Source organism: Macaca thibetana, chromosome 8, assembly GCF_024542745.1.
Source record: "Macaca thibetana thibetana isolate TM-01 chromosome 8, ASM2454274v1, whole genome shotgun sequence".
NCBI lineage: Eukaryota > Metazoa > Chordata > Mammalia > Primates > Cercopithecidae > Macaca > Macaca thibetana.
Genome location: NC_065585.1, coordinates 35903427 through 35920729, shown reverse-complemented (window position 1 = coordinate 35920729; position 17303 = coordinate 35903427). Strand labels below are relative to the sequence as shown.

Genomic DNA, 17303 nt, shown 5'->3' with positions numbered 1-17303 from the left:
ATAAAAACTAGGAAAAACAACCTAGTTGTTTATCAATAAAGTAGGTAAGAAGAAAGCAGCCCCTGACATTACGGAAAAGGCCTAGCACTATCAGCCAGGCCTTTGTTTTGTTATGAGCTGGATTGGCACTAACAAGTGTTCTATTGAACAGGAATAGTTTCACAAAACGTAAACATCAGATAAGGCCTCTGAATGACCGTGATGGAGGAGGACAAAAACAGCAGCACTTCACAGTGATATCTGAACACAGATACAACAGGAACACTGTCAAGGCTACAAATATGACCAGGCCAATATAAGCAGCTGCAGCTTCCTTACTAATTATGGTCTGAGCCTCAGTCTAGTCTTCTCTCCTTCTAGATAAGACTTATTAAGATACCCATTACATAAACAACCACTTTCCTGACAGTATTCAATCCAGAATAAAGCCTCACTTCCTTTAACCCTTCCTCCAAAATCACCCAGCAGAGAAGACCAACCTTATAACAGTATCCTGTTTCTAAATCCTTTTACTGAACAGTCTGTGGTTCCCATGGTATGTGTTCTCCCTTACCGCAAAAGTAACAAATCCAACTCATTCAACCACAGATGCTTGCCTGGTATCTTTGGAGAGCATTGGCAGGAATGGTTAACTATGGAACATCCACCCTACAGAATACCAAGTAACTGTTAAATATACTGAGGCGGATTAATAATACTGACATAAAAAGATCTCCTAGATACTGATTTTTTTTTAAAAAGACGCAGAATACATACAATATGAATCCATATATGCCAAAACAAACATTATGATACAACAGCACAAAATATAGACATACACACGCTGACCTGTTAAGAACTAGTTTACCATTAGGAAAATAAGACTGAAGTGTAGTGGTTGGGGAGATCAGGAGTATGAGAAAATTTTCCCCTTCTGCTTCAAATACATTACTTTTTTAAGACCAAGCAACTTGTGGGCGATAGACATAATTTTAAAGGTATTAGTAAGATAAAATGGGATGCTTTCCTCAAAACAGTTATTTCAAAGTAAAGGTTTCTAGTTGTCTCTACTACATGCCCCACACTGCATTTAATCTAATAAACCATTACCGGGAAGAATGTTGAGATAAACTTGTTAAATTACTATTCTTCATTTCATACACAATTATGAGCATTTTAAGCCATTTTCTTTAAAATACGTGGTTCTACATGACGGAGGTTGCTAGAAGTCTAATTATCAATCAGATAAATGGGTACAATATCCAACAGAATGATTAAGATACTTGAGTATCTAAATGTGAAAATTAAATTAAAACACAAAAAGAAACACATAGTGGCTCTCTTACCTGCATTAATGACAGTTAAAGTAAAAGTAACCTAAATGTTTGATTGTTTAGATCTAATTTTCAAAGTACAGTTTAATTTTAACTGGACTATAAGCAATAAAATACCTTTTTCTGTAAATCCTAAAACACAGTATTTACTTATATCTGAATAACCTCTATTGACAATTTCACTACATGCCCTCATAACAACACTTTATAGGCTTACATCTATAATGTCCAGGTCTCACATAATCATTTTCTTTTTCCTCACAAAAAGTTAATGTAACTACGTTCAAGAGCTAACACTGAAAATCATTCAAAGGCAACATTTCACAGCTGATGCAGGATTAAAATTTCAGTGATGAACAGAATACTTACTGAATCACTATAATGTACAAAAATTGTATTAAATAAGTGCTTTGACTTTTTAACACATCATGTATTTATCACCAAACTCTATGAAGTTAAAATTATTAACCACACTTAGAAGAGAGTTTCAAAAAGATTAAATAATTTGTCTGGAGCTCCACTGCTAGAAAATGACAGGGCCAAGATTAAAATCCTGATAAACCCTCCTCCAAAAGTTGATTTTCTTTCCCCTACTCCACATTTCCTTGAGAATAAACCACTTCTCAAGATTTTCTAAATAAATTAATACTTCAGCTCTCAATGCAATTTCTAGTATACCCATCCCCAACCCCCCAAACCAACCTTGAATGTAACTACTATATTCAGTTTTTCTTCAGGCCTCTACACAGTATTTTTAATGCAGATTCCTGAGTCAATATAGATGTAAATTAAAAATTATAATGCCCATATATTATATATAAATGTCACTGTAAACAGTAAACAAATAATACAAAAACTATACTTATAAAAAAAATCTTTAAACAGATTTTGGGGCCCTCTTAGTTGCAGCTACAAGTAGAGAATCTTTGAACTAACAAAGTATTTTTCTAATATATATAGATTTATAGAAAGGGCTACTCAAGTTTAAAGAAATAAGCAAGTGGGGATACCATTTACTAGTATTATTGGATACCATTTACTAGTATTATGAGACAATGACATTTAAAACTTTGCCCTTTTAAAAGGAAGTGATCTTTTTCTGGAGAAAGTCTTTTCATCATTAATAACCATTAACTTTATTTGGAAGAAAGAATATAAAAAGTTCCTTTTTCCTTTTCTCTTTTTTTGTATTAAATGCACAATTCTAAGAATTGACCCCACTCTTTATTATTATTTTTTCTTTAATTAGGTATTGCAGCTCAGAAAATGTTACTCCGAAATAATAGCACTTCAACATGAAGCAGCCTCAACGTCTTTCTGGCCTCCCTTCTCTTCCTGTCTCTCCCAAGCACAGGATGAAGTTATTCTATGAAGTTCCTTCATCTACCTATAAACTGGAACTGCCAAAGAGAAACACAATTGCTTTCCCTGAAATTTCATTAACCAGAGAAGATTAAAACTTCTATCACAAGGAAGAGGCTGAAAATTAAACACCCCACCTACAGCTCAGATGAACTTAGTCACAAACCATTGTCTGCTCTCCATCCCATTCAATTTCCAAAGAAAAGTATTAACTAATCATCATCTGATCACTAGGCCCATTCATTTATTTCTTCCTAAAAATCATTTGCTATCCCGCATTTCCCCCATGTCCCCTACTGATCAAGCACAAGAAGGGTATGAATAATGGTATATAAGCATTTGTACCCCACTGGATTACAGGGTAGTCATTTTCCTGGATTCCGCCATGTACACGTTAAAATATATTTATATGCCTTTTTCTCATATTAATCTGCCTTTTGTCAAGAGATTTTCAGCAAACCTTCTAAGAATAAAGGGGACACTTTGCCTTTGTCTCTACACAGGTAAGTAAGCAGTCCCATAATAATAAACTCAACTGTGAAAACAAGCTGACATTCAGGCCTAGAGATGAACATACTGACATACGACTGAGTTCCTCTAACAAATGGTTGTAACCTGTCACTCCAAGATGTAGTCTCACACGTATATTCTTACAAATGAAATCCAGTAACTGCCCCTTAGACCTTTAAGTACAAATTAAAGAGGCAATATAAGATGACACTCTTTTAGTAGCAGAAACAAATTAGCTTTTCAGGTAAATAGAAAACGAATTATGACATAATTTCCTAAATATTAAGAAACGAAACACATTACTTTAAAATGAGCCATAATATCATATAAAATAATGATATATTAAAAAACCAAATTTTAAACACTTTTTTGCTTTCCCAAGGCCTTTTCTACTTCCTTGGCACACTTCCTCCCAAGGGACATTCTCTAAAATTAACGACTGTAAACCTACAAGTTAAATTTTCTTGTAAGTAGTGTATTCCGTCTTTATAAACCAGTATGTAGACCTGCTGCCACCTGCTGGCTCCAGACAGTCTGAAGACCAAGCAACTCATGGTTTTCAAGTCTTGGGTCCCACAGCATTCACTTTGACTACAACAGTTCAGGTTTAACTAAGGTGGTCATTTGTACATCAGTCACAGAAAAGGAGCCTGTCTAGGATTTGTGCATGTGTGCCTTTGATGAAAATAAAAGAAAACAAAACAATGTATTAAACAATAAAATGGATATTGGAAGAGCTGTTTTCTGCTATAAGACAATAGTCTAGGCAGTGGTCAACATTCTCTACAGGCCTGCACCTGACAGAAACTCAAGAGTAGGTTGATTTCATTTGTGCTGATGAGAAAAATAAGAAATAAGTGCAGTATTCTTCTGTATCCCAGGTACAGAATTTCTTAATACCTGGTCAACCCTGGACCGCAAGCAAAACCGTCTGAGGTGCTTGATAAAATAATAAATTATAAAATACATATTACAAAATTACCCTAGAAACACACTTTGAATAAACCCATTACTGCATAAAAAACTGAACAGGTGATTAGAGAACTAGCACTGAAAATGGTAACAGAGGCCAGGAGCTGTTGCTCATGCCTGTAATCCTCCAGCACTTTGGGAGACTGAGGCAGGCTCTGTAGAACCTAGGGGTTCAAAACCAGCCTGAGCAACATGGTGAAACTCTGTGTCTATTAACACATAATATCTGTCTCTATTAACAAGAAATAAGGAGAACCGGTAGAGCACTGTGGCATTCTGGAATAAATGTGTTTAAATCCAGACTCTTAGAAATATCCCTATGCCTCAGTTTCCTCAACTATAAGGTAATAATAGTATCTTGTATATCAGGATAATATGAGGATATTATTCTATGAGATAGGATCCACAGGATCCACGGTTCTGTGGATTAAACAGTATGTGTAAAGTGTTTAGAGTTGTTTCTGATATGTAATAATCTCTACTCAATAAAAGTTACCTGACATTATTTATTCTTATCATACAGTTCTACTGCTCTCAAAGAAGGAATATGTGCAAAAATCCCAGCCAGTGTTTGTCTCCCATAAAGTGATACCCCAAGGCATATGCCAGTAATATCTCTTCATATTTGCATAATGCCTTCCACTTTTCAAAGCATTTTCACACATCTTGCTTTAACTTCTAAAAAAACCTTATCATTATGCTTATTTTCTACTAGGAAACTGAAGCCAAGGATATATAGAGACTGCTGTACCCTTTTTGTCAGCTACATATTACCATGTAATAGTTACCTATACACTCATATTAGCACCTAAAAAGTATAACATACAAGTTACCTGAACTTATATGTATAACTATACATATAAGTACTTGAACATATTAAAAGTAATGGCAAAACTATTATTTTTGCACCAACCTATACATTAGTGTCCTACACGGAGCAGATTTTCAATAAACATGTGAAAATGAACTCATTTGGTAAGTCTGTCTTAAATGTCTACTTCCTTTTCTACTAACTACCCTACCTCCCTAACAAGTATTAGAGCTACATCACATGTGCCACAAGATACCTATGGAAAAGAAAATAAATTATGAATATGGATGGTACTAAAAAACTTAACACTTTCAGATCTACCATAATGTCATCTGACTTCCTGAGTCAGAAAATCGGTAGAATAAATGTTATTGGCAAACTTTATGGTACAGCAAATGCTATGAACAAATGCCCTATTCATCAACACAAAAAGGATTAAGGAAAAACTTTCATGCACATACACACAGAACTCTACATCAAAATCTATTTGATCATTAAAATCTATTTGATCAGAGAGATCAGAGCATAGCCACTCATAAACATGCATGTCCTATCACTTTAGTTGGCTTATACACATTAGGCCTAGATAGTAATTCTTGGTAGAACATGGGGCTAGCAAGAAAAAGTAACTAATACCTAAGAGAGTAAGAGGCCAGACTGCATCTCCTCTGATCCAACAAGAAACAATCAGAATTTTATACTATCTGTTTTAGGAATCATCTGGAGGAAAATATTTATCATTACCAGGAAATGTCTAACTCCTTTCCGAACATTTTGAGATAAACACTGCATTGCCAATACAGAACTCATACAAATACTTGGATTAGAAGTAACAGGAGGAAGATCCTATTCAGAATGCAAAGCCAACTCCCAACAGTAATAACGAACTTTACACAGCTATTATCCATTCAACAAATATATTGATCAAGTCTTCTGCTGGGTGCTAGAACCCATGGCCTCATCCAGGGGTTGGTAAACTACAGTCCACAAGCCAATTCCTGCCCATTTTGTTTTTGTTAATAAAGGTTAGTTAATTGAAACACGGCCACATTCATTTGCGTATAAACATCTATGGCTGATTTCACACTACAACAGCAAAAGCGAGCAACAAGAGACTGTCTGGCCCACAAAGCCTAAATTAGCTTGCCTTGTGCAAAAAAGCGTATCAACCTCTAGACTAGATGAAATTCATAGCACATGTATATTTGAGAGCCAATGGTGTGAATATTCCTGGGGGAATAGAGGTAAGATGTCAGGGCAAGCATGCTAGATGACAAAATGGTTACCTGGGACTTAAGTAAAGATTGCAAGGTAGACTGACACTGAATTAAAAGTATGCTCCAGATAGTTAATCGATGAGAAAAGGACCAGAAGAAATAGGATACAGCACATGTCTCAGGAATTGCAAGAGTTTAGTATGGCTAGAATGCAGTATACAAAGTGCTGTAAGGCAAGGTTGGAGAAAACTTGGCATATAAACATATATGCAAAGATGAAAAGTTTATTTTAAGCATATATATCATTTTGTGTTTATACTTGCAAAAAACAACAACAAACAACCTACCACCTCTGGAAAGACACACAAAACCAGTAAAGAAATTGCAGGGGATATAATGGACACTGGAGACAGGATAGATAAAAGATGGGATCAAAGAGGCTCCACTAAATACCTTTTAAAACTTTTTTGTTTTTTAAATTACATGAACACATTGCCTATTTTTAAATTACATATTAAAAACATGGATTTTGCCATGAAGGAAATATTAAAAGAATTTCAGCAAGTGATAGTAATAAACACGCAAATTAGATAGACTACTCTGCAGATGCAATGCACAGGAGGGCTAGACGGAATAGAGTACTTAGGAAGCTATTAACAGATTATTGGCTGTTTGAAGCAAATATATTAACAATGTATTGTGGAGTTTCCAACATACGAAGGGGTAAAACATACGATAAAATTAGCTCAAACAGTGAGAGGGTAAGTGAAAGGAATTATATTGTTGTAAGGTTTTCACATTGTTTTTAAAGTAAAAGAATACTAATTAGAGGCAGACTGTGGTAAGTCAAGGAAAACACTATAATCTCTGTATCAACCATTTAAAAAATAATACAAACAGGTTTAAATAAAAAGCCAAAGGAGGAAATTAAATCGAGTTCTAAAGACATTTTTTAAAAAAGAAAAACTGTGATTAATTCCTCCCGCAAAAAAGTAGGAACAGAGACACCAAGAAACAAAGAACAAACAGGGCATAATGAGAAGAACAAGATGGTAATATCAACCCAAGAATATCGGGAACTAGATTAAATTAAGTATAAATGTAAGCCCTCCAATTAAGAGAGAGATTGTCATATGGAAAAAATAAGAGCCAACCAAATGCTCTTTATGACACATACTTTAAAAACAAGAGCACTGATAAATAGAAAAAGGATAGAAGAAAAATACTAATTTACAAAAAGCCAGAAATAACTGTATTAATACCAAAGAAGATTTCAAGACAAAAATTATTCACAGAACCTAGAGATAAACAGAGACACTTTATAATGCTAAAAGAATCAATTCAGTACAAACAAAATAATCCTAAATGTTTGTACAAATTAAGATAGTTAAAGAAAACATAAAGTAAAAACTAAAACAAAAGCAAATTCACCATTATAGTTGGGGACAATACCTCACACAGTTACATCAGTATTAATAATATATAAAATACATGAGAGTTGTTGCCCAATGGTGAGAGTGGAGGTAAGTGTAGATAACAAGATCAAAGAGAAAAATTAAAATTGAAATAAGAAATGGAGTATTACATAGATAGGATTCCATATACTACAAGTATGTGCACCTCACTTCTCTGGATATTAGATTCAAAAGGGAAACTTAATTATCAAATTTGCTTAATATTACATACATATATTTATTATTACATACATGTTTCTCTTACCAGCATTACTGTTAAATTCATAATTCTTCCAAGGGTATCAATATAGTAGACACTGTCTTGATACCATGAATCACAGTGCAGGTAATTATACATTCCAAAAGCATGCATGTGTTCCAGTGTATATTGATCATCTCGAAGTTTTACCTCTGCCACAGCTGAAATACAAGGAAAGCAAACATAAACATCAAGAGTTTTGCCTCAGATAGTTTCTTTCTGTAGAATGCCTAGAAGGCAAAGAAACCACAGAATGCCAGTCACAAAGGCCTTGAGGACAATTCAGTATATGATTCTTTCAAAGATAATTTCTGGGTACTGTGTACAGAGGATAAACAGTAAGTAAAACTGATACAGTCCCATGTCCTTACAAGACTTACAATACAGTGGCCACAGGAAATAGGGCATTTTATGTCATGACCCTCTTTTAGGCACCTCTAATAATTTTGAATAAAAAGAATAGAAATTCTAAAATGAAGAATCTCCCATTTCCAGGAAAATGTTAAGCCCAATTTATGAAATGTTTATATACTTTAAAAATGTTTTTATATACTATTACCTCATTCATTTTAATACACCTTAAGAAATTAACTTTTAAAATCTCATTATACAGTTATATAAATAAATGTAAACACAAATAATGACTTCTCCCACGTTATACTACATCTTTTCCAAGGGTACAGAGCAAAACAGTATCACAGTTGGACTAGATACAAGATCTCCTGCTTAGAGAACAGGGATTTCTTCACTTAAGCATTAGCTGCTTCCCTAAGTTTAAATCTAGCAAATGTGATCTCTTCCTCTCACTCCTCCTGCCCTTTCATGAAGATGGAAACTTTTATGGCTCAGAACTGCTCCTGATCTGGATTTAATTTCTGCCTCAACAGGAAACATATAAATGGATTATGCTGGGCCAATATCCTACCCTAATATAAAACTCATTTTACTGTATTCTGATTACAACTGTTTTCTTTTTCCCTAATATAAAACTCATTTTACTGTATTCTGATTGCAACTGTTTTCTTCTTCCCCCAAATGCTCACCGGTTCCTACTTCCAATACCACTTTGAGTCCTGCCTGACTTATATTCATTTATACAGCAACTAATAAAAATTTAAAAATAAATAAATAAAATTTCAATAGGCATCGATGACACAGTGATGAGCCAAGAATGGAATCTTGCCAATTAGCACTTATGATACAGTGAGGAAATGGGCATTAGTCAAATAATCATATAAATTGTATACATTTTTTATGAAATAAATTTTATATAATTAAATTGTGATAAATAATCATCACTGGGTAACATGAGAACACATAATGTAAGAGTTCTACTTTCGGAGATTAATGAAAGTTTTCCAAGGTTTGAGCCAAGATATAAAAGATAAGAAAGAATTAACTTAAGGAAAAGTATTTTAACCAAGAAGGTGAAAGACTTCTATAAGAAAACTACAAAACATTGATGAAAGAAATTGAAAAGGACACAAACAGACATCTCATGCTCATGGATCAGAAAAATTAGTATTGTTAAAATGACCATACTACTCGAAGCAATCTATACATTCAATGCAATCCCTATCAAAATACCAATAACATTCTTCACAGGAAGGAAAAAAGCAATCCTAAAATTTGTATGGAACCACAAAAGACCCCAAATAGCCAAGGTAATACTGAGCAAAAAGAACAAATTTGGAGGCATCATACTAACTGATTTCAAAATATACTACAAAGCAATAATAACCAAAACAGCATAGTGCTGGTATAAAAACAAACATACAGGTCACTGGAACAGAATAGAGAATTCAGAAATAAATCCATGTACTTATAGCCAACTGATTTTTGACAAAGGTGCAAAGAACACACACTAGGAAAAGGATACCTTCTTCAATAAATGGTGGGAAAACACATACTGGGAAACGGATACCTTCTTCAATAAATGGTGTGAAAACTAGATATCCATAGCAGAAGAATAAAATTAAAATAAAAATAAAATCTCACCATATGCAAAAATCAACTCAAAAACTATAAAAATACCAAAAGAAAACAGAGAAGAAATGCTTCAGGATATAGGTCTATGCAAAAATTTTATGGTTAAGACCTCAAAAGCATAGGCAAGAAAAACAAAAAGACAAATGGGATTATACTTAACCAAAAAATAAAACAAAACAAAAACCTTCGCACAGCAAAAGAAACAACCTAGTGAAGAGACAACCTATAGAATGGGAGAAAATATTTGCAAACTATTCAGTTATAAGGAATGAAAAACTTTTTTTGCTGTTGAAGCAAAAAAAAAAAAAAAAAAAAAATCCCAGTATAAAGAGGGCAAAGATCTTAATACACATTTCTCAAAAGAATATATATATATAGCCAACAGGCATATGCAAAAATGCTCAACATCACTAATTATTGAGGAAATGCAAATCGAAATCACAATGAGATATCATCTTCCTCTAGTTAGAATGGCTATTTTCAAAAAAATACAAAAAAAAAGTAACAAATGCTGGCAAGGACACAGAGAAAAGGGAATGCATAATCTGTCAGTGGGAACATAAATTAGTACAGCCATTATGGAAAACAGTAAAGAGATTTCTCAAAAAACTAAAACTATAACTACTATACCACAATCGGCACTCCCACAAATGAATATTTATCAAAACAAAAGATAGTATATCAAAGGAATATCCGCACTTTCATGATTACTTCAGCACTATTTACAAAAGCCAAGACATAGAGGAAACCTAAGTGGTCATCAAAGGATGAAGAGAGAAAGAAAATGTAGTATATACACACACTGAGATACCATTCAGCCATAAAAAAGAATGAAATTCTGTCATTTGCAGCAACACAGATAGAACTGGAAGTCATTAAGTTAAATGAAATAAACCAGGCACAGGGCCGGGTACCGTGGCTCAGGCCGGTAATCCCAGCACTTTGGGAGGCCAAGGCAGGTGGATCACGAGGTCAGGAGATCGAGACCATCCTGGCCAACATGGTGAAACACCGTCTCTACTAAAATATGAAAACCATATTAGCTGGGTGTGACAGTGCATGCCTGTAATTCCAACTACTGGGGAGGCTGAGGCATGAGAATCGCTTGAACCCAGGAGGCGGAGATTGCACTGAGCCGAGATCACGCCGCTGCACTCCAGCCTGGGACACAGCGAGACTTCATCTCAAAAATAAATTAATAAATAAATAAATAAATAAAATAAACCAGGTACAGAAAGGCATCATATATGCAGCTAAAAAAGTGGATTTCATGGACGGGGAGAGTAGAAAGATAGTTACCAGAGGCTGGGAAAGATAGGGGTGGCGGGATGAAGGGAGGTTGCTTAATGGGTACGAACATACAATTAAAAGGATTAAGTTCTCACGTTTGACAGCTCAGTTGGGTGACTACGGTTAACAGCAATATATTGCATATTTCAAAACAGCGAGTACCAAAATAGCTAGAAGATTTCAAATGTCCCCAACACAAAGAAATGGTAAATACTGAAGGTGATGAACACCCTAAATATTGATTTGATCATTACACACTGTATGCATGTATCAAAATATAACACAAAATCTCATAATTATGTATCAATTTAATATATTTTTAAAATAAAAAATACATGTATATACATGCACACCCACAACTCTACTGATTCCAGACAGAAGGAAAATCTGTAAAAAGTAGGAAGAAAAACTTGGGTTCAAAGAACACAAAGACGTCCACACTGTTCAAAGAAGGCCACACTCGCTGAAATGCAGAGCAACAAGGGCACTTGTACAGGAAAGGTTGCAATAAACGAAAACTCGGCAAGAACTGGATTATGAACGGCCTGTATTTATTTTTGTTGACAAATTCAATTTAAAAGAATTCATTAACGGTTTTTAAGCAGGAGAGTAAAGTTCAGATTTGAGTTTATAAAGAAGTACTTATAACTATAATATGGAAAACAAATTGGAATAAAGCAGGGTAAATCCAGGAAGATCCACTAGAAAGCTACTGCAATCTGGTTGAGAGATGATGGAAACATTTCACAGGTAAAAATCCTAATTATGATAGATTTGATAGAGGTTGAGGAAACATATAACACAACTTATTTACAAGGAACAGTTAGAAATATGTATTCTACTGATTAGGAGGAAAACAATCATCATTTCTTGGTTTTCTAGCACCACTGTGTGGATGAAACTAGATACTGCAGGAAATGTGCATGGTAACAAAAGGGCCTGAAGCAGTAATATTAGACAATGATACAACAAATACATTTTCTTCATATCTGTGCAAAGACCTCCAGGCAATCCTGAACCACCTGGAGTCTTCTTAAACATCTGCCTTATTACAACACTTCATGATTGTTTCATTCCAACAAGATAATTTATATGTTATTAAGACACAGATGTGAGTCTAGGCCACATTACATGCTATTTTGTAAAAGCCCTGTAGGGCACAGAAAAAGGACACCACTCCAGCCCTAAATGACAAAGGAAAAGTTATCACATGATGATGACCACATCAATTATCTTGTTTATAAAAGTTGGACGCAGAGCAACTGAAAGTAGAAAAGCAGTCTCCAGAATGTGACAGTTCTTAGCTACTGGCAGAGCTCTTTTGCAGAGTTCTCCCAAAAAAAAGAAGTAGGGCGCCGCGAGGCTTTCATCTCTGCATAGATCTTTGTAAGGGTTGAAGAAGAGGAACTTTTTACAGAGAAGCCAGTGTAGTAAATATTTTTATTATTTAATGATATCTTGCATTGAAAATAAAAGAGCTTTGCTGAAAAATCCAATATGGATTAGTCTTCTAAAAAGAACTTAAGGCCTCACAAGAAGAGAGTCTCCCTTAACATTTGCCCAAATCCTTACCGAACCTCAAAACCTAGTTTTTCATGTGAAAACCACAAAGTCTCATGGGACCTCAAAGACCTATAGTTTTTCATTCATAAATTATTTATTGACTATCTACTACATGTACCAGGCATTGTGGTTGGCATTGGGCACACACAGGTGAATAAAATAGACCTGTCTCCTGAATAAAAAGACCTGTCTCCTGCACTAATGGTGCTAACAATGATATTCATTACTGTTTCTTGGCTTCTCAAAATACTCTATTACTCGAACCACATGATACTGCCAATATTTAACTCTTTGACACCAGTTAAATATGATGCAGTCTAATATTTACGTAGGCAAAGTACAATAATTTTTAAAAAGGGAGAAGAGAGAGGCAAAGAACATTAACTTACAAAGGTCACTTCGTGGACCACTTATCTTCTAGAATCAATTCAATAAGTCTTCTTTTCACCTAGTTACTGAGCTTGCTATTTGTTTTTGAAGGTGTAAAAAAGTAAAAGTACAAGTCCACAAATTCTAAAGCGAGACTTAAAGAACACGGGAGGACCAGAGTTAACAGCACTGCTCCCATAAAATTATTTTATGCAATACTTCTCTGGTAACACATTCATGTGGCTATCTTCCCCATCTTTTCCTCCATAAAGGTAGAGAGGAGTTTTATAGTCAACTCTACATAAATACAATGGTTGCGTGGCTTTTCCCTCCCTTTACTCTAACTGTAGTGCAAATCTTCACCAGCTTTTCTTCCCCCTGCTCTGAAGAAAGAAAAAGGCCAGAGTGACCACAAAGATCATTAGAAAAAGCATGAGCTTTAGGGTCAGCTTTGCCACTGATGAACAGCTTGGTTAAGTTAGCTCATCTTATTGCCCATTTCCTTATCTATAATAAAGGCTAGTAATACTAATTATACAAGAGCATTGACAAGCTTCAATTGAAATATGCAAGGCATTTACTATCAATGCATGGCACATAAGATTAAGCATTGATTTCCCTGTTCCTTTTCTCCCATCCAAGGCTAATTCCCACACAGGTGTTTATGATTCAATTTCCTCCTGCCAGAAGTTACCTAGTCTCCACTGGTGTTTCCCCTCCACTCACATATGCTGAAACTTCCCCACTCGCAAAATAAACAAATAAAAAAGGTTTCCTTTTCTCTGCCTGGCCACTAAAGCAGAGCTCTCCCCTACCCTGCTCTTCTCGAAGTTCTTTAAAAGGCCATCTATACATCCAATTTCTCACTATCTTCATTAGCCTTTTTCAATCGTTTCTAGCTCTATCATTCTACAGAAATCCTTTTTTCACTTAAAAATATACATTGAACAACTTTTGTTCGCAGCCAAGATGGAAGAATAGGAACCAGATTTATCTCTCCACCAGAAACATCCAATAAGATGAAATAAACCAGAGACAGTTAAATGAAACAACAGTTTTCAAGATATAAGACATCAAGCAACAACGGAGACTTAGGAGGTTAGCCCTACCACCAACCTAGTTTACTGCCTTGAGGAGTTTCCAGACCACAGCACAAAGAAGGGAAAGTGATGTATAGTCAACCTTACATAAATACAATGGTTACATGGCTTTTCCCTCCCTTTAACTGTAGTGTAAATCTTCACTAGCTTTTCCTCCCACTTCTCTGTAGAAAGAAAAAGGACAGAGTACTTGTATGTAGAGTTGATTTCAACCTCCCTGAGCTGAAGAAACTGGGCTGCCTGGGGAGATCAAGGCAGCTATAGTTCATGAGACAGTGTAGCAGAGAAAAGACAGATGCAGAGAGAAGCCCAGAGATCTGAGAGTCTGCCTCAAGTACTCAAGAGTACTAATGGCATGTGTTTGAGGCGACATAACTGTTCCCAATAAGCAGAATGGAGAAAACCCTTAATTTCTGTACACAGGAAAGTCTTACCTCGGTAGTGGGAAATGACTCTAGACTGAGCACTGCTCCTGACCAGACTAACAAATCATAACAGCAAGAGCCAATGGAATTAATCTGTTTCCAAGTAACTCAACTACATCCCAGAAAAAAAAAATCTCAAGAACATTATAAAAATACAAAAATAATCTGCATCTAACAAGGTAAAATTCACAATGTCTGGCATCCAATCAAACATTACCAGGTATGCAAAGAGGAAAGAAAACAAAATCCATAATGAAGAGAATTACCAATCAATAGAAGCCAATATAAAACTGACATGGAAGCTACAATTCACAGAACAAGATGTAAAAACAATTACTGCCAAGTGTACTCCATGTATGTTCAAAATAAATAAGTAGAAGCAAAAATGATGCAAAAGATTTAAGTCAAACTTCTAGATGTGAATATTGCAATGTCCACGATGAAAAATATATCAGATGGGATTAACAAGAGATTAATATTGTGAAAAAAAAAAGGTAAACTAAAGGCATGAAAATGGAAATTATTGGCAATAAAACAGAAAAAAAGTATAAAGAAAAAATGAAACGGGCATTCATGAGCTGAGGCCAACTTCTGTGATCTAAAAATGTGTAACTGGAGTCTTCAAAGGAGAGAACAGGGGGAAAAAATTGGAAGAAATAATGGCCAAAATATTGCCATTGATCTTGACAAAAACTGTATGTTCACAGTTTATAGCCCAACAAACCCCAAATGTAAGAATCATAAAGAAAACCACAGCTGGGCACAATATTACCAAACTGCTAAAAACCAATGTAAAAGAGAAAAATCTTAAAACAGAAGAAAACAAGCATGTTATGTATACAGCAACAAAGATAGGGTAATGTGAGATTTCTCATCAGAAACAATACAAGCAAGAAGACTGAGGCTATTAACTTTAAAGCACTGAAAGAAAAACTGTCAACCTAGAATGCAGAAGGAGCAGAGAGATGTTTACAGAAGGGTACGAGGAAACTTTGGGGATGACAGCTAAATTTAGTATCTTGATTGTGGTGATGATTTCACGGGTGTATACATATATCACAACTTGTTAAGTTGTACACTTTAAATTTGTAGTTTATTGTCAATTATGTCTTCATAAAGTTGTTTAATCTGTAAGACAAATTTATCTCCTACTAACCAGGTATGCTCCAACCCTGGAGATAAAGCATTGAAAATGATGGGCACGGGACCCTTCAATACAAAATCAATAATCTTAGCAAAGAAAACATACTGGATGCTACGAAGTATGATAAAGTCTATGAAGTACTGGTTACTATGACAACATATAGTACAGATTCTATAGTGCAGATTCTAACTAGCCAAGAAAGGAATCCCTGAGGAATATGTAAGCCAACATGAAAGAATGAAATATGAATTAGCTAGATGAAATATAGGTGGGAAACATATAAAAACATATAAAAAGACATGTACTAAATGAAGGTTCTAGGAAAAGGATGCTTATAAATGCCTAGGAAGGGAACTGCCAGATCAAAAGGCAATTACAATTTGATTAAAAATAAGTTTTTTGTTTAGTTCTTTGGAACAGAAAGACAGTGACATTTACTGCTTACCGTAGCAAAGGAAATTTTGCTACAACTTAATAACATTATTTAAGACAAGAGAATAAGCTTCATTGCATCAAGTTCTTGACACCAGAGACCATGTTATCTTTACATCTTAAATGCAGTGTTTGTTGTAGCCAAGGTGCCCATCAAAGGTTTGCGGAACTAAAGTGAACTCCTTCAGTTAGAATAAAAGAAATCAAATTATCAGGAGCTCCTCAATTATGCTTCACTATCTCTAGAAATGACAGTTTTTAAAATAAATAATCTCTTTTTCACCATCCTCAAGTAATTCTTAACGAAAAACTCACCATGTGAACTATTGCAAAAGCCTGCTATTTGCTGTCTGCAGTACTCTCATCTTCCAAACTCAATCTCCACAGAGTCTGAGGTAAGCTTCTCAACTCCCAAATCTTAAGTAAAAGGCCCTTTTACTTAAAATATGGTACACATATACCATGGAATACTATGCAGCCATAAAAAGGAAAACAATCATATCCTACACAGGGACATGGATGGAGCTGGAAGCCACTGTCCTCAGCAAACTAATGAAGGAACAGAAAACAAAACACCACATGTTCTCACTTGTAAGTGAGAGCTGAACAATCAGATCACATGGACACAGGGAGGGGAACAACATACACTGGGGCCTGTCAGAGGATGTGGCAGAGGGAGGGAGAGCATTAGGAAAAATAGCTAATGCATGCTGGGCTTAATACCTAGGTGATGGTATTAGGTGCAGCACACCACTTACCTATGTACCAAACCTGCACATCCTGCACATGTACCCCGGAACTTCAAAGAGAAAAAAAAATCAGTCAGGAGCAGTGGCTCAGGCCTGTAGTCCCAGCACTTTGGGAGGCTGAGGTAGGTGGATCGCGAGGTCAGGAGTTCAAGACCAGCTTGGCCAAGATGGTAAAACTCCGTCTCTACTAAAAATACAAAAATTAGCTGGGCTTGGTGGCAGGCACTTGTAATCCCAGCTACTCCAAAGGCTGAGGCAAAGGACTGCTTGAACCCAGAAAGCAGAGTTTAAAGTGAGCTGAGATCGTGCCACTGCACTCCAGCCTGGGCGACAGAGTGAGACTC

The 17303-nt window shown here is 35.4% G+C and overlaps 2 protein-coding genes across 2 annotated transcripts in view; one reads left to right on the top strand and one right to left on the bottom strand.

Moving 5' to 3' along the window:
• Positions 1-17303, top strand: part of EBAG9 (estrogen receptor binding site associated antigen 9) — a 1013262-nt gene that overhangs the window by 762372 nt on the left and 233587 nt on the right. The gene's annotated exons all lie outside the window — the stretch shown is intronic.
• Positions 1-17303, bottom strand: part of NUDCD1 (NudC domain containing 1) — a 92312-nt gene that overhangs the window by 71998 nt on the left and 3011 nt on the right. Inside the window, exon 2 of the mRNA XM_050801380.1 lies at positions 7905-8059. Coding sequence (XP_050657337.1) covers positions 7905-8059 — 155 coding nt within the window. The remainder of the gene's footprint in view (positions 1-7904; positions 8060-17303) is intronic.